The sequence below is a fragment of the Argiope bruennichi genome, chromosome 8, assembly GCF_947563725.1.
Source record: "Argiope bruennichi chromosome 8, qqArgBrue1.1, whole genome shotgun sequence".
In the NCBI taxonomy this organism is placed as follows: Eukaryota; Metazoa; Arthropoda; class Arachnida; order Araneae; family Araneidae; genus Argiope; species Argiope bruennichi.
The window spans coordinates 65,971,431-65,988,681 of record NC_079158.1 but is presented as its reverse complement, the minus strand read 5'-3'; the positions used below and the strand labels follow the sequence as shown (position 1 = coordinate 65,988,681).

General features: G+C 28.1%; 1 protein-coding gene across 2 annotated transcripts in view; it reads right to left on the bottom strand.

Moving 5' to 3' along the window:
* Nucleotides 1-14,970, bottom strand: part of LOC129981733 (soluble guanylate cyclase 88E-like) — a 283,599-nt gene extending 268,629 nt beyond the window's left edge. For both annotated transcript variants that reach the window (XM_056092694.1, XM_056092695.1), the window contains exon 1: nt 14,500-14,970. In XM_056092694.1, coding sequence (XP_055948669.1) covers nt 14,500-14,667 — 168 coding nt within the window. In that variant the 5' untranslated portion in view covers nt 14,668-14,970. The remainder of the gene's footprint in view (nt 1-14,499) is intronic.
* Nucleotides 14,971-17,251: the final 2,281 nt, after the last annotated feature.

The window sequence follows — 17,251 nt, the reverse complement described above, 5'->3', positions numbered from 1 at the left end:
AAACTAAAAGCATCTCTCTCACCAAACTTCTACATCACATCGTTGGATTGGTGTTCAACTCTTAACGAATTTAACTTGGGCTAATAAGGCCATGCAAATAACGAATTTTCTGTAGAGTCGGATTTTGGACATCGATCCAGTCTTGATGTCGAGGTGTTGCCAAAAGGCAATCTGCATAAATATCATTTAAAAGTTTTTATTTCTACTAGAGAAATTTATTTCCTTATTCAAGCGCCTTTTAACCACTTTAGGTCATTCTTGACATACATTCTTGCAAGAACAAGATAAGCCTAATAAAAATCGATTACGTGTGAAAGCAGTAATTCATAGGCAGTTCTCATGTAAGAATCTTGTAACATCATTTCCTCTTTCTTTGTCATAAAAATGTCTGAACTTGCCTTAATGCCTTACAATGCCTTAAAAATAAGAGATTTCTCTACATTTATGAAGCAAAATTTTGTATTGCAGAATTTCGTCTCCTAAAAAATGCAATTTGAGATTTTTCAACTATAATTAAGCTGAAGTTTGACTTCGTAGAAAGATTATTTATTGCTATAAAGAAATTTATATTTATCAGAATGTTTAAGAAATCAATACACTTTTATTTAATCTCTCATGCCATTTAAATATAAATTGTTATGATCTTCTGTAAAAGTCTTACTCTTCTTAATACCTTTATGAAAACCAGTTAGATCTTTCAGAAAACTTTTTGAAGTTTAAGTTATTTTTCATACATTTCTTTTCTTAAATATTTACGATTTTTATTCATAACACCAGTCAGACGGCATAAATTCATGAGTGAAAATCGTGCCACAGGTACTGCTCATTACAGAATTCGGAAACCTTTTGAGCTTTTGCGCATGTTTCACGAGGTGTTTATTTCGTCAAAAAAAGGGATCAGAGGAAAGATAAAAGGAGAAGATGTTTAGTGATAGAGTAATTCAGATTATTAGAAGAATTAGAAGGCATAACAATTATTCATTTTTCTCTATACTACTACTTAACGTAGTACAATCGAAAAGTGCTAATCTCGGGATCTTGAAGATATAACAACAATTTGTTTATGGCACCTCTATTCCAATGAAAGAACGTACCTGATACAAGAGATAGATTGTGGCCATCAGATCGTTATTCTCAGTTTTCGCCATAATGGCGGTGATAACAGTGATCTTGATATTCCATATGGCAAGGCAGGATATTATAATTGATTCCTGGTTATCATTTTTAGTCACCGCATCAGGAGGGGGAGGCATCAAAAGATCGAGGATAAGGTGCTAATGGGTAAGTAAGCTTATTCTAATTTCCCCTGAAGGTATAACCCTTAACTGGGGACGTGCGATCTGTGAGCCCGCTAGCGATAGATTTTCGGTCACCCCTATTCCATTTTTAACTCAATTGCATGGATTGACCCTGTAGCTTCCTGTTTTGTGACCTTCAATACACGTGCACTTTCTCAACCGATTTCATTGGATGCTTTTTAAAATAATTCAGTTATTTCTTTGAGTGCGGTCTCTAAGACCGCATCTCACTGTTAGTGTCCCAATGATAAACAAGGCTTAGCAGATGGCGTTAAAACTTGGGACCCGAAATATCATCCAATTTACTGATCTTATTATGAAGCAGTACTCCAGACACTTTTAAATGAAGCAGAAAGTGATTTTAGTCATAAGGATAATTGTACAGAAGAGTTTTTCGATGAAAGTTCGCATTCAATTGATTATGATATGTATATTCAAACATAATTAATTTTTCTAGTGATAATGTACTGTGAAAAATTTATAAAATATATTAATATACCAAGGGATATATATATATATATATATACAGAATTTGTAGGTTGATTTTTACACTAGTTCTTAACCTGTATGTTTAAAATGCCCTAGAAAACCGTGCTATGAAAGTCACACAAGCCGATAAAAAAAGGGCCAATTTTACCCATTGTCAATTTTTTTTTATTTTTCATATAATTGTTGAATTTTATATTATATTGTCTTCTATGTACCTTCATATACTGTAAAAATAAGTATGATTTAAAAAATAAAAAATCATGTTTTTTTTTTCTCAAGAATATTATTGATTGTAACATGTAATTTGAGAAGAAAATGTATGTTCAAACGCATTTACTTTTTTCAATGATAATATATTTTGAAAAATTTCTAAACATATCTATATATCAAGAAAAATATCTGCAAAATATATTGTCAGTTTTTCATACTAATACATTGATTAGAAAATTTAATTTGAGTGTAAATTATATGCGGTCTCGTAGACCGCACCTCCCCAGTTAAGTTCTAAAATTTCTCCTCCCCAGTTAAGGGATAATAATGCTTTGGAATTTAGTGAAATAATATTGCCGGACGTACCTTTTGAATGTGGCCAGTGTTGGACCTTAGGACTCTTTTCTCAATTTCCCTAAAATAGTCACTATGATTTTCATTGAATTCACTTCGGATATTAAGCAGTGGGAGGGTGATTCTTTAATGTTTAGTTATTATTATTTCTGATAAACTTTTCTAACCTGGTTGATTAAAGAATAGTTTTCATTTTTAAACATTCTATCATAAATACATTAGGTTTTTCATTGCTCCAACCCACTTCGATTAGAAAAATATACCTTTCCAAACATCTTTATTGAATATCTATAAATTAGTAAGCAAATTTCTACTTAGTGAATCACCGTTAACTAAACAAAGCTTTCTAAGTTCTTTTAAATAAGCGTTTAATATACTTAAAAGGCTGAATCTCCTTTACCATCTAAAGTCTCTGAGTTTTCTACAAAAATTAATAAATATTTTCAAATAAGAGTCGACTATGATTTGATACAAAATAACATCATCAAATTATGCTAATGCAAAGAATGGAAGATATACACTGACATAACTCTTAATTAAAGTCTGTAACAAGTTCTTACACGGGAGAAAATGAATAACAAGTAACAGCTGCAAGTTGAATTTCGGAAAGTAACTTGCAATCTATTCAAGGTTCAACATAAAAAAAAAATGCTTTTAATCCAAAATTATTACTTATCTTCCTTGCAATTCATAGCTGTTTGCAAATTTCTTGCAATTCATAGCTGTTTAACTATTCAGAGCATTATAATAATTCAAGGTTTATTTATTCTGTTAAATCGCTAATTGGATTCGTTTGGAGACATAAAAAGCAATTCTTAAGAAAATGCATAATGTAGCAGTTTTCATTTCCCTATCTTTAAATGAATGTATTTCGTAGAAGATAACTTGACATTGACTTAAGAAGATAATAAAGTAACTGATAAAATAAAGCAAAACTTGATGCAATGATTAAATAAAATACAAATTTTATATCTTTCTTTAAAAAAAATTACTGGACTATCGTACCGTTTTCGAAACTACATAACGGTTATTTTTTAACAGCCTTGCAACTACCAACTACAGGTACAACTACAGCATATTAATTTGAAACTCTTAAATTTAAATTATCTTCATTTTTTATCTACAAATTTAAAATAATAAGAAACATAAATGAACCAGGCGTCCAACACCAATCATTGGTCCAAATTCGCTTACTTTTATTTCATATAAAAGCTCATTACCTCTTGATGTATGTATCATCAACGATTGCCTAATTTTCTCACCCCTCTATTTTTGGGATAAATTGAAAAAACAATACCTTTCTTAATATTTTTCCTAGGAAAACCCATGATGGAATTCTCCAACCAGAACCATTAAATCTATTTCAAAATTCTTAGTGTCATATGAATGCTCGTGATTTATAGAAACGTCATGAATGAACATAAGTATAATAACACATCTTTCTCCTCTATTTTTCGAGAGATACTGGAAAATAAAACGTTGGCATCTTTCTTGCCTAATTTCAACAACTAGATTGCTTTCTCAAGTTAATTTAGCCAATTTAATTAAATGTAAAGTACAATTAATAAAAAAACACAATTTAAAAAAATACTTGCATTTATTTTTGTCTATAATAATTTTATATACTGCATTTATACTTTTGTTATGATAAGATGCAGTTCATTAAGCTTATTGATATCACTAAATTAATCTTATTAATATGACTATCTTCGGCAACATTATAAATGTTATTATTATACTCATGCCGATGAATTCTGGTGAAATACATCTCATCCAAAACAAAGGGAATACTATTTTAAATTGTGATTAGGAAAAAAATAATAATAGAGCATTCAGGCTTGTTCATTGTGGTAAGATTGACTGGCGACGAAAAACGGGAAATCAGTCCGATTGCTGACGTTGGATGGGAGGGGGGGGGGATAGTCTAAGTTCATGCGATCTCTCAAAAATGGAGGGTGGTGTAGACAGACAATCTTTGATAAAGTATATCGGGAATCTTGAACTTTCATTCGAAATAAATATTTAGAAATCGATACAATGGATATTTTATTTAGTGGCTCTGACTGAAAAACTCTTAAAATAACTCTTGTCTTTTTCCAAGCAAACAGATAAAGTTTTAAACCAGATAGAATGCAGAATGAAGGAGAATTTTTGAGATTTGTCTCGAATATATTAGTGATATATCAAAGAAGACTACTTATGATGTATCGAGATGTCATTAACTTGCTTTTGTAACTGAAGTTGGCAAATTAGGACGAGTAGTTTAGGCTGGGGGAATAGTTTTTTTTTTTTGACATCTTTCTTATAAATATATAAATGCGGACAAACAGTTGGTCACCGAAAGCAGCTAGTAATAAGTAAGTATTAAATATAGTAAAAAAAACAGCTAGATGCATTAAAAACTTTAGAAAAACCCACTTCACCGATGAATGATATAATACGGTCTCCCATTAAATAAAATTAAACAATTATCGTTTTTTTTTAAGTTTCATTTCTTAGAATGTCAGTTGTAGCTGTTAAAAAGCAAAATATATTCAAATCTATTATACATTTTGAAATACAAAAAATATATTTAACTGAATGCAATCTTATATGCTGTAGTTTTCTCCGCTATCAACTTGAGTTAAATATGACTGTAATATTTTTCACAACTCCAAGATGTATCTAGGCCGATGGTATAAAACTAGGAACACAAAACTTTTAAGGCATATTTTAAAAGCTCATTTTGGTATGAAGTATAAAAGAGCATGTCATTCATAATGAAAGCTTATCATTTTACAGCGAGCTGAGCATAACCTAGTTGTCTGTTTGCTGCTAAAAACTGAGGTCAGTCTTTATTGGGGAAAGGAAAAGATATGCAAGCCCCTTCAAAATTATCTTACATTCTAAGTATTTTAGTTCTGAAGATTAATGAAGCGTTGAAACAAAACTCAATGAAGTAAATGGCTCGGAAGTCATGAACAGAATCATTTACCAATTTTATTCTTACTGTTACGTCACACACAGGCAGCTTTGATACTGAGAACGGGATAATTTATAACCCAGGTTGGAGCTATCAAAACTTAAAGTGAAGATCATATTTAACTCTATCAATTCTTTATGCATCAATTCAAAACTCCTTAAATGTTTTCATGTGAGTTTTCTTTACATCAAATTTGTCTTTACATTAAATTTGTAAATTTTGATCAAAATCTGGATGAATATCGAATGGGAATGTAGTATGCAGATTCAATACCAAATAGATTACTGTCCAAAATTTGTTAAAATATTTTGAATAAAATTCTATTTGTCCGTATGCCCGTGAACAAAAGAACTCAAAAACACAAAGAGCAATATCTGAATGAAATTCAGTATACAGGTATATCATTATAACTGAAAATTTATATTAAATTTTTGAAACACTCTGTCAAGCAGGTGACCATTTATTAATCCGTATATTCGTGTGCGTGTGAATAACCATAGTTGAACAAGTGGAAGATGTCTTCTCAAAACTTTCTCGCACACTCTCCAATTAGAGTTTTATCCCCTCTCCCACCACCACCTCATGTGGACCTTGGGTAAGGCAAAGAGTGACTTGAATGGCATACGGGTACAATAGTTATGAAAGCCTTTGAAGAATTTTGGTACTTTTCCGTTAGCCGGACGCAAATGTCGTCAATTGTGAACCAAACACGAATTTGGCGTAAGAAATTCGGCGGAATTCTACATTATTTGGCGATTTTTCGCTTGCGCCCGGCTAACGGAAAAGTACCAGAATTTTTACTGAATCTATCGTGCGATCCTTGACGAATTGTTTGGCGATTAATGCCAAGCATATAGTTAATAATACCCGAAAACCGAATTTGAGGTTTAGAAGCGTTTCTCCTCAATTGATAGAAACCAAAATTTGACAAGCAACAATTGTAGTCACAAAATCAAATACCAAATTTTATATATTTAAATCATTGTGTTTTTGAATTATTGCAGTTACATGTTTCTGAAAATGTGAACCGACAGACGGTAAACTCCTTGTTTAATTCAAAATTTGATAGGTGCTTATGCAATAGATGTTAAATTTGTGTACCAAATTATATCCATCTAGTTCTCTTCGTTTTGTCGTTATCTTTTTAACTGATATTCGAACATCCAGACAGACGGACTTCCGCAAGATATATTTTGCACAAAATTTGATAGAAATCTACAAATTTGATTGAAAATCATATATCGTATTTCATCCCTTTAGCTGAAAGCGTTTTTGAGTTAGCGTTGTCACGAGCAGAAAGACGGATGTACTGACAAACATAATGCCAAAAAATATGTTTTTCGAACTCAGAGAAATCTAAAACAGGGAGATTCGTCAAAATCTCGAGTTCGAGTTTTTGGACGATATCAAAACTTTCTTTATACTTTGTATATGAGAAAGTTAAAAAATTACAGACTTCAGTATATAATATTTGGGATATGATCTTGCAGCCAAAATTGTATAGAGGTAAAAAAGAAATGAAAGCATCTAAAATGCATACCCAATTTTCTTCATTATATTACGAGGTACAAAACGAACAAACCCGTGTCACTACAGACGTAAAAGGGTGCTGGAGCACTCAGGGTTGCGGATTACCACCACAACCCTTCTTTACTATTTCAAAACCCATTATACATTCAGGGAATACAAAGAAGGATAGACGGAAGAGGAAAAAAAGTAAGTTTAGATTACCCAAGTACACAGAAAGTCGAGAAGAGAATACTCTCACTGGTTTATTATGCTGTTAACCATCAGTGATTTAACGGTTAATTTGAAGATAATCAGATCGAAAGATTGTGCGGTGACTGCTTCTTTTCATTTTTCTTTCTTAGATTAACGTAATTTGAAATTGCACAAGGATTTCTGGGAATATAATTTAAATGTCTGTATGAGCTGAATTTTTCCTTGGAGAAAAATAAGTTTAAAGTAAATTCTGATGCTATATGTTCTATAAAAATTTGTTTTAAAATATATTGTAGTTTAAATATAAGTATTTAAATTAAATAGAAATCAGAACGATTCGAATATACAGAAATACGGATGGGTGGGAAAAAAACCAGAAATTAAGTATTAAAAAAATAAATCAGATACAAAAAAAGCTGAACGCAATTTTAAGAAATTAAATTTAAAAAACATAAAGTCCATAAAACAGTATGTATGAAGATTAATTTGAAAATTATTCTGTATGTAAATATCGATTAAAATTACATATTAAAATTATAAAATGCAAATGACCTATTTTAATTTAAACATTCCGAAAATAGTGAGCCACTTTTAAATATAACCTCATTTGGTTGGGAAAAGATATTTTAAGGCCTTGAAAATTCCCGAAATATTATTTTTCCAATTTCGAATGTTTCACTTTTCCTTTTTCTCTGAAAATTATTTCGACTAATGAGAAATCCGTACAATTGCGATTTGGTTAATTACAGGTATGTATTATTCACATTTATTCCACATAATGATGAAATTAATATATGCTCACTATTTCTGCTTTTAAAAATCATTCCTTGCAAGAGTTATCAAATATATTTCATTAAAACAGTTTTGAAAAATATTCTTTTTCAATGTAGAGAGTAAGTAATAAGCATAATTTTTTTATTTAAACTATTTTCTACTTTTTAATTATTAATTTATAATTCATTTTTTTTATAAAAATCATCATATCTTAAAATAGGTTTTTCATAAATGCACTTTAGGTTAATTAATTCAATAAATTAACTGAATATTAAGTTTAAACATTAATATTAAAAAATTACTAAAAATTAAAATTAAAAAATAAAAATTAGAAAAACAGATAATAAAATAATAAAAACAAATAATTAAATAAAATTAGAAATTAAATATAATAATATTATACTAAATATTAAATATTAAATAATAAATAAATAATATTTTTAAAAAATCTGATACTATTGAGAATATAGAAGTGTACAAAACTTCAAAATTCTAGCGCCAAAGAAAAAAGTGAGTAAAACCACGATTACAAAATTCACTTTGTGTAAACTTTAAGCCAACATATCAAGTTAACTAAAAATATTAAAAAACATTAAACATCTCCATTAATTGAAATTCTAGAAGTTGAACATAAAATAATAAAAATTATTCATAAATATTTTTCACAAATATTACTAATAATGAAATTGAATGAAAGTTTTAAAAATCAGTTTTTATTTTATTTCTAAAAAATGATTGGAAACTAAATTATGAATCCGGACTCAAAACTTCTTTTTTCATTTCCTTTTTAATTATAATTTTCTAATTTCACAGTTTATTTATTTCAATTTACCACAAAATTAACTCTATATTCAATAATTTGAAATTCACTGACTTCAATTCCCTAAGATGCAAATAAAACAAACTCTTACAATAAACTCTTTCATTCGATAATATTAGCAGATTACAATAATTCTCTAAGGGGGATTTTCTCTTTGAATGATGCAAAAAAAATTATTTTCGTATGATTATATTCTTTCAACCTTTCAAAATAAATTCAGAAAAAAAATAAAACATTGTCATTATAATATGCTAATACAGAAGTGAAATCATATAAACAAAAAATTCCAGAAATATATCTTATGCAGACGAATTATTTAAATTATAAAAACACTAACATAATTAAAAATTTTATAAACTGTGTGCAGTATGAATTGAACAGATGTTCTAAAAAAAATTCTTCTTAAGAGGAAGAAATGTTAACTCCATACCATATATATAACGATACCAAGCCTTATATTTTTATACAGGAATTAAACTTCTTTTTGTTGTACTGGTATATATATTCAGCTTCCACATCATTTTATGAAAGCCCAAACTCCAAATTTTGTTTTGTGCTCGGGACTTCCTAAAAGCCAAATTTTAATCGAAATAACTTTTCCCTTAATCCATTTTCTTTATTTACTTGGCTATAATTACACTTGAGACTGCCGGAAGTTACTTTAGGAGGATGAAAATATCATGAGCATCGTGAAGCACTAGGACTGAAAATGCCAATCAGTGAGGAAAAAATTTATCTTGGTTATCTGAAGTCGTAATTATTTTTGCTTGCCGTAAATTCCCCTTAGAATTTAATATCAAAACTTTTAAGAATGTAGCAGATATGTAGAATTGGATAAAAAGTTTACAGAAAAATGCAAGCCTAGGAATTGCTATCGATTGAACGGACACAAACTGAATCCAGAAAATTATCTTTAGATGTTTAATATCTTTTTACCTTTGACTTTCTTAGATAACAAAAATTAATGAATTTAATAGTATCGAAGGACATCAGGAGAATTGGAGGTGGATTTTACTGATATTCCTTGAGTAATTGATTGAAGTAGAAATTAATATAATTCATAAGCAGCCTTTTTTACACAGAATTAATTTGGAGATAAAAACTTTAAATGACTTATTAAAGTTTGATAATCCATAATGGCGTTATAAAATGCTATCTATAAGTAAATAGACGTTTAAACGTTTATACCCTTAATTGTTTAGATTTCAATATTATTTAATCAGATGACATATCTGTTATTGTAAAGCATTGTATTGTCGATTCTGCATGGAGATCATAGAATACTTCGCATATGCAAGAATTCTAGAGGCAGGTTAAAGCAGTGCACAGGGCCACAAAATGTCTAAGGCCTCTCATTTAATAATGTAAATCAAAAACTAATGGTCAAATTAATTTATTTCAACACCTTTTTAACTTAACAACATAATATTTATTTTAGGCTAATTTTTTTTATTTTATTGACTTCGTGAAAATGTATATGTTTTTATTTATTTTTTATAATTGATGACTGTGCAATATACATATTTATCTATATTCTGCAAAAGTATTGAAGAAGAGGCTCGATATTTATAAATACTGCAATAATTTAATGAACTTAATGAAATATATAGGTTCCTGGTCAAGTACACTTGTTAAAGTGTTAATAAAGTCGTCTCATTATTTTATAAATTAAAGCGTTACCATTTTTGAATTTATATATTTTGCTATTAGGCAAAAAATATATGTTTTTAATGAACTTTCATTTGACACTTCTCAATGCAGGAATCTGCCTACTAATCTAAAATCCGTTACTGATTATTTGCATTTAATTTTTGCCTCGAATTATAACTTTTAATAGCATTCTAATCTTATAATTTTAAAGATAAAATAATTTGGTTCATAGAACGACATTTAAGTAATAAATGAAAAAAAACGTTGTTGAATTGTTCTTACAAATTTGGATCCATTATGTTTAATACTTGAAATATTTGTTTTTATTATTACTACCAGTCATGAACTTAAGCATTTTACTAATTAAGTACAACCCATTATGAGGGCCAATCCTCTGTCAATAAATTGGTGAAATAAGTTTCACATTTCAATATATTTTTATCTTTATAATATGTTAATAGTTGGTATTAGGTTGATATTTTTATTTTAATAACTTTAATAAAAGAAAATGTTTATTTTTTATTTTATTATTCGGGAAGACTTCTGACAGTGTGACATTCCCATTTGTCTCAACATTAAATATATTTAAACAGATGCTCTGTGTTTATAAAATCTGTAATAACGAAGCAAACTTAATAAAACAGACATGAACCTAATCTATTATATATGACAAATTATAAATAATATTCTAATATTTTACGATTTATCGGATTTCTATAGGTTTTTTTTTTTTTTTTTTTTTTTGCAAATTTATTTGGTAAATAGGCTAATAATTTACTAACCCGCTCCTGTCACTTCCGATCAGGGACTTTAGACAGCTGCCTTGTATGCCTAATCGGAAATCCACCGCTGTTTGTAGTTTCTACATGTTAGTTGTTTCTGTTTTTGTATATTTCATGATTTTAATGAATTCTTCTTAGGTTCCTTTTTTACCTTTTTTTTAACATATATTTATAGCCATTCGAGTTATTATGTATATGAAAAAGATTATATAGATTAAAAACATTTGCATTTCCACCAATAATTTTCACAACATACTTAACGAAACAGTGAAATTTAAGTTTGAAACAGCTATTCTCATCCCATTAAAAAGTACTTGCCAGAACCAGATGTTGAATACACGCTGAGGCACTGATTTGTTGAAGTACGTCTGATATTTAGACATTCACCAATCTGTAGTATGGAACAATTTGCTTCATAATAATATAATTTTTTCATTTAATCCTTTTTTAACATTATTAAATCGTGTTATGTCGGTACATAGTTCATTGAAGCCGACGAAAAGCAGTAGGAGTGGTTTCTCTAAAATTTTTACACAATAGATATATTATTCCGTAGAACGCCTTGTAAAGCACTAGCTTGCCATATTTACGAAATATTAAACTTTGACGTAAATTTAGCATTTTCACTAAATCCAAAGTGTCATCCTTGGCGAGTTATTTGGCGATTATCCCTGGCTTGCAGTTAATAGCATCCAAAAATCGAATTTGTGTTTTAGATGCTTTTTCCTCATCCAATTGAAACAAAATTTTGACCCGAAACTACACATGTAGTCAAAAAATCTTATACCAAATTTGATGTGTTTAAATAATTCCAATTTTGAGTTATAGCCTTTACATGTTTCTAAAAAAATACAGACCGAACAGAATCAGCCCCTTGTTGGACATGGCTCAAAATTTGATAGGTGTATATATTATAGATGTTAATTCTTCGTACCGAATTTTATCCATCTAGCTCTCTTCGTTTTGTAGTTGTCGTGCTAACTTATTTTCAAACAACCAGACAGACAGATTTTCTCTGAACGGATGTTGCACAAAATCTGATAGAAATCTACAACTTTGGTGTAAAAAACATATACCAAAATTATCATCTGACTAGATGAAAACGTTTTATTATTATTATTATTATTATTATTATTATCTATCTTTGTCACAAACAAACAGAAGGACATTTTCCAAAAATGTATTCATTGAGTTCATAAAGGTCTAAAATGTGAGAATCAATCAAAATCTCCGAGTTCGAATTTCTTAACGATTACTATATTACTAAATATATGAGTAAAAGTACTAAATATATGAGTACAGTACTAGATATATGCGAAAGTAAAAAAGTGAATAAACGGAATCTACATTTGTTATAATGTGCTACATTTAATATGAAAATACTGTTTTAAAAATTTCATGCTTTTGATGGTAATTTGAATAAGTTCTAAAATTATGTTTTGTTGTTTAAAGAGAACAATAGAACTTGCTTAAAGCAATCACAAAAAAAAATTATTAATCGAAAAATTTGAATTAAGTGTAAAAATGTATCTAAATATGAGTGCAGTAAAGGAAAGACGACAATTTTAAAAGCAAAACTAACAGTAAAGATCTATTTTTTACACTTAATAGCCAATTTATACATAATTTAATTAAAAAAGTAATAAAATTAATAAATGAATTTAAATTTTTAACAATTTTTTTAAATTTAATAAATTTGTTACAATAAACAACCCAATCTATACACAGCATTCTGAATGCAACTGATATGTAATAAATAAACAGCATAATTAAAATTTTCCATTATTTTATAAAATGGAAAAAAATTTTATTCCTTTTTTAATATACTGTAACCAAATTCTGGAATGAATTTAAACTTTAAATATTATTCTCTTATTGTTATTACGACTCGAAATAAGGACGATTTAGAAAAACGATATTCAGAAGCATAATAATTCAATCTTTAGTTTTGAGTTCAAAATATTGAAACAACTTTGATTCAAAGACAATATTTTAACGTTACGTTAGTAGAAATTTCAAACGATCGTTAAAAATTTAAACTACCAGCGAATTTGAATTTAAAATATCCGAATTAGTCTAGTCCTATTATATAAAAAAATGAAATTTATTTCATAATTTAAAAAAAAATATTTTAAAAAGCATCTTTTTACAGCATTCATAAACAAATACATATTTTATAAATTCCAAGACAGAGAAAAAGGAATTAAAAATAAGAATAATTAAGAAAAAAATTATATAAGACAAAAGAAAACGATTCCAAATATGCCGCCCAGAAATAAGATTTTTAAAAAGGCTTCATATTTATCACCAAAATATACATTGAGTGCGCCATAATACTTAAAAGGCATAAATAGAACTTATCTGAAAATTAAATTTTGTGATTTTAAACATTTTAAAACTAATTTTATTTATTATAGTCATCTCTGTTATAATCATAAAAAGTTATGGAGTCTTAACAAATTAACTCTATAATTCTTTTTTTAACACATATAAAAACTTTAATTATATTTTTCCAAATTAATTTGCATGATTCGAGTTAACTTATAAAGCACATAAGGCATAAGCAACAATTATATTTTTCGGAACAAGTTTATTTTAAACATTCTCTGATATAGTAGACAGTCATTAAAGCTATTTACTCAAAATAAAGAGCTAATATTTGGTATAATTAAAAATTCTATTCCACTTGTTGCATCAAAAAAAGTCTCATTTTATCTTTTAAGTATTAAACCTAATAACTGGTCATTAAAAATACATTATTAAAAAATATTAAAAAGTTAATTTAAAGGCTCTATTGCAGAAAAAATAATGCGCTTTTTTCATAATCGAAACTTAACATCATAATTTTCTTTTTCGTTCACCAAACATTTTCATGCCAAAAAGTTAATTTAATTTCATTCCAAAATATTTGTAAAACACAATAAACACTTATTTATGTTTATTAAAATTTTCAAACATTATTATCTGACAGAAGTACACATAAAAACAATTAAGACAAAATTATTACTAAGGCACTGTACCATTAAATTTTAAACCAAAAACAATAGATTGTTTTAAATCCAAATAATTCATCTCTCTCAATATTATATTTTTACTCCTGAAAATTCCAAATTATTTCGAATTTCAGAAAATTGTGTGAAATTCGAAACATAATATTAAATTTTATACTTTTGCATTCCATGCTATACATAGAATTTCTTTATTTTGAATATTAATAATACTTAACTATTAATAAAAAATTGAAAGAGTAAAAAACTTTAAAACAACAGTGAAGTAAAAAAATAGCTTAAAATCATTCTAATAGATTCAATACAATTTAATACTTTTTAACTTTTTTTCATAATAAAAAAATTTAATTTGCTCAGTATGAAAATATTGTGCACAAGCTTAAATTAAGCTTATATAATAGTTTATAAAGCTTTAAAATTTTCCACTCACCTTACAGGCTTTAGAAGTTAACCTTGGTATTAAGCTATCTGGATAAACATGATGTGTGCTAAAAGTTGCATGGTCAACTTTGGCCAGTCTTCGGATTTCAATCCACTTATCTTCGCCATACACAGAAATTATGTACTGGCTCAAGTTCTCCAAAATCAAACCATACATGATTATCTAAAAGTTGATGATTTTATTACATGATGAACGAAGTTCTGAAGTTATTAAAAGAATTCAATTTTCAGGAAAATTACTGATCAAACACTGACTATCATTTCTATTTAAAAAGAAATGCAGGTAAATTTTTTACGTAACAATTTCAGATGATTTCTGATATTCTAAAACCATCGCTGACAAAATGTACTTCGCAACATCAGCGTGCATCTCTTTTAACAGCATTTGAAAAAATTCTAAAAAAATCGTCTGCTTCAACTTTAAAAGTTATCTAAAAAAGAATTTATTAAATTATCGTCTGCACTTTAGTTCACCAACAATGAAGCACAGAATTCAATATATATAATTAATTTTTCATAAGAGGTTCAGATGTCAAAACGATGCACCGTGCATGAAATCTATTTTAAAGAAAGGGCTGACTTCTCATGAGTTGTTTATTGTCTGTCCTCTCAACACGAGGGTCTTCATGTCAACTGAAGCGAAGAGAAAATAGCGGGAGATGCTGCGTTGCTATGGTGACAGATATAGCGATAACTCGTCCATCCTGGCGGCTCAGAATGAGGTTGCCGAGTCAAATTTATTCCGAGAACGAGAGAGAGATTCTCGGCTAAAAAGTTCTTGCTTTATCAAAATGAACCGTGGATGAAAAAGAGGATTTCATACTCAATAAAACTTATCTGTCGTATTTCTATGCAAATATGCTTTTATTAACGAAGACGACAAGCACACGCGAAAAAAGCAGGGATTTTTTTTTCTGAAGCAAATAAAATAAAGGCATTTTACAGAGTTGAGGTTTTCTTTCTTCACTTTTTGGTTGCGGATTGAATTTTATTCCTTTTCCTGGCGTGCGAAGAGTTCATAATTTTCCCGAAGGCATCAGAGCACGTCAGATGGAATAGCGTGGTGTCACATAGGAAAGACTGATGATAGAATTAACTTTATTGAATGAATGGTTCAAGATAATTTTTCACCCATTTTCTTGAATAAATGAAACAATTGCTTTACCTTCCGATGCTTTTAATGCGAATAAAAAAAAAGAAATGGATTCTTTCGGATATGCATAACAAATGATCGAATGCTCTAAATGATTTTTTTTTCATTTCAATAAATTCAAATTATAGTTTAAATTATTTTGTAGTTCTTTCGTTCATACAAATCAAAATTTCTTCAACCTTGACTCCATTTTTTAATCAAAAGAATCTTTCGATGAAATAATTCAAAATTAAATGAAAGAATCGTTATGTATATGTCAAAATCAGTAAGTTATCAATAACTTGAATCAATACCAACTTAAACTGATTAAATTTAAAAAATAAAACTCAATGTCATCACGAGTTAATGGAAAATTTCATGTTTTATATACTAAGCCTTAAAGAAATTTTGTTGCAAAATGTGCAGAATATTGGAAGTGTAAACTAAATTAATTTTTTAAAATATCAATTAATTTTAAAAAATGTTTGAATCGTTTTCGGAACTGTCTAAATTACTGTTATGCAGTAAAATGCCTAGAAATACAAACAAAAATGGCTTCATAAGATTCTGATTTTAAATTTCTGATGTTGAAACATTCAGAATGGCAAAAAGAAAAGAATTGTTTTCTCTTGATTTTATTGCATTTTTTTTTTCTAAATATCTGAAGAAGGAAATATTAGAAGTGTAAACTAAATTATTTTTAATATATATATTAATTTTAAAAAACATTTGAATCGTTTTCGAAACTATTTAAATTACCGTTATGCAATAAAATTCCTAACAATCCAAACAAAAATGGCGTTATAATATTCGGGGTATATTTCTGATGTAAAAAACATCCGAATGGCAAAGGAGAAAGAATTGTTTCCTTTTGAGATTTTTTTTTGTAAATACCGGAAGAAGGAAATAGAAGTGTAAACTAAACCATTTTTTAATATACATAATAATATATATTAATCTTCAAAAACATTTGAATCGTTTTCAGAACTGTTTAAATTATTGCCATGCAATAAAATACCTAGTAGTCAAACAAAAATGGCGCCATAAAATTCTGAGTTTAGATTTCTGATGTAGTGATCATCAGAATGGCAAATTGAAAAAAATTGTTTCCGTTTGGGGATTTTATTTCAATTTTCGTTTTGTTTTGTAAATACCGGAAGAAGGAAATATTAGAAGAGTAAACTAAATTAGTTATTCCTATAATACGTTTAAATCGTTTTCAGAACTGTATAAATTACTGTCGTTCAATAAAATGCCTGGAAATCCAAACAAAAATGACGTCATAATAGTCATAATATTCTGAGCTAAAATTTCCGATGTAGAAATCATGGAAATGGCAACGAGGAAAGAATTATTTCCTTTTGCACATTTTATTGCAATGTTTTTTTTAATACTGGATGAAGGAATAAAGTTATAAATTTTGCGTTAAGCTAGGTATATATTTTAATCTGAGTCATATGAATTTAAAATTGATAAAATATGATCAGCATTTTTAAGAACCTAGTATATTTATAAAAACGCATTGAATTCCCAATATTACATCATATAAAGCTATCTTGAATAGTTAGCATGAGAATATATCTAATATACCAAGAGAAATGAAATTAAC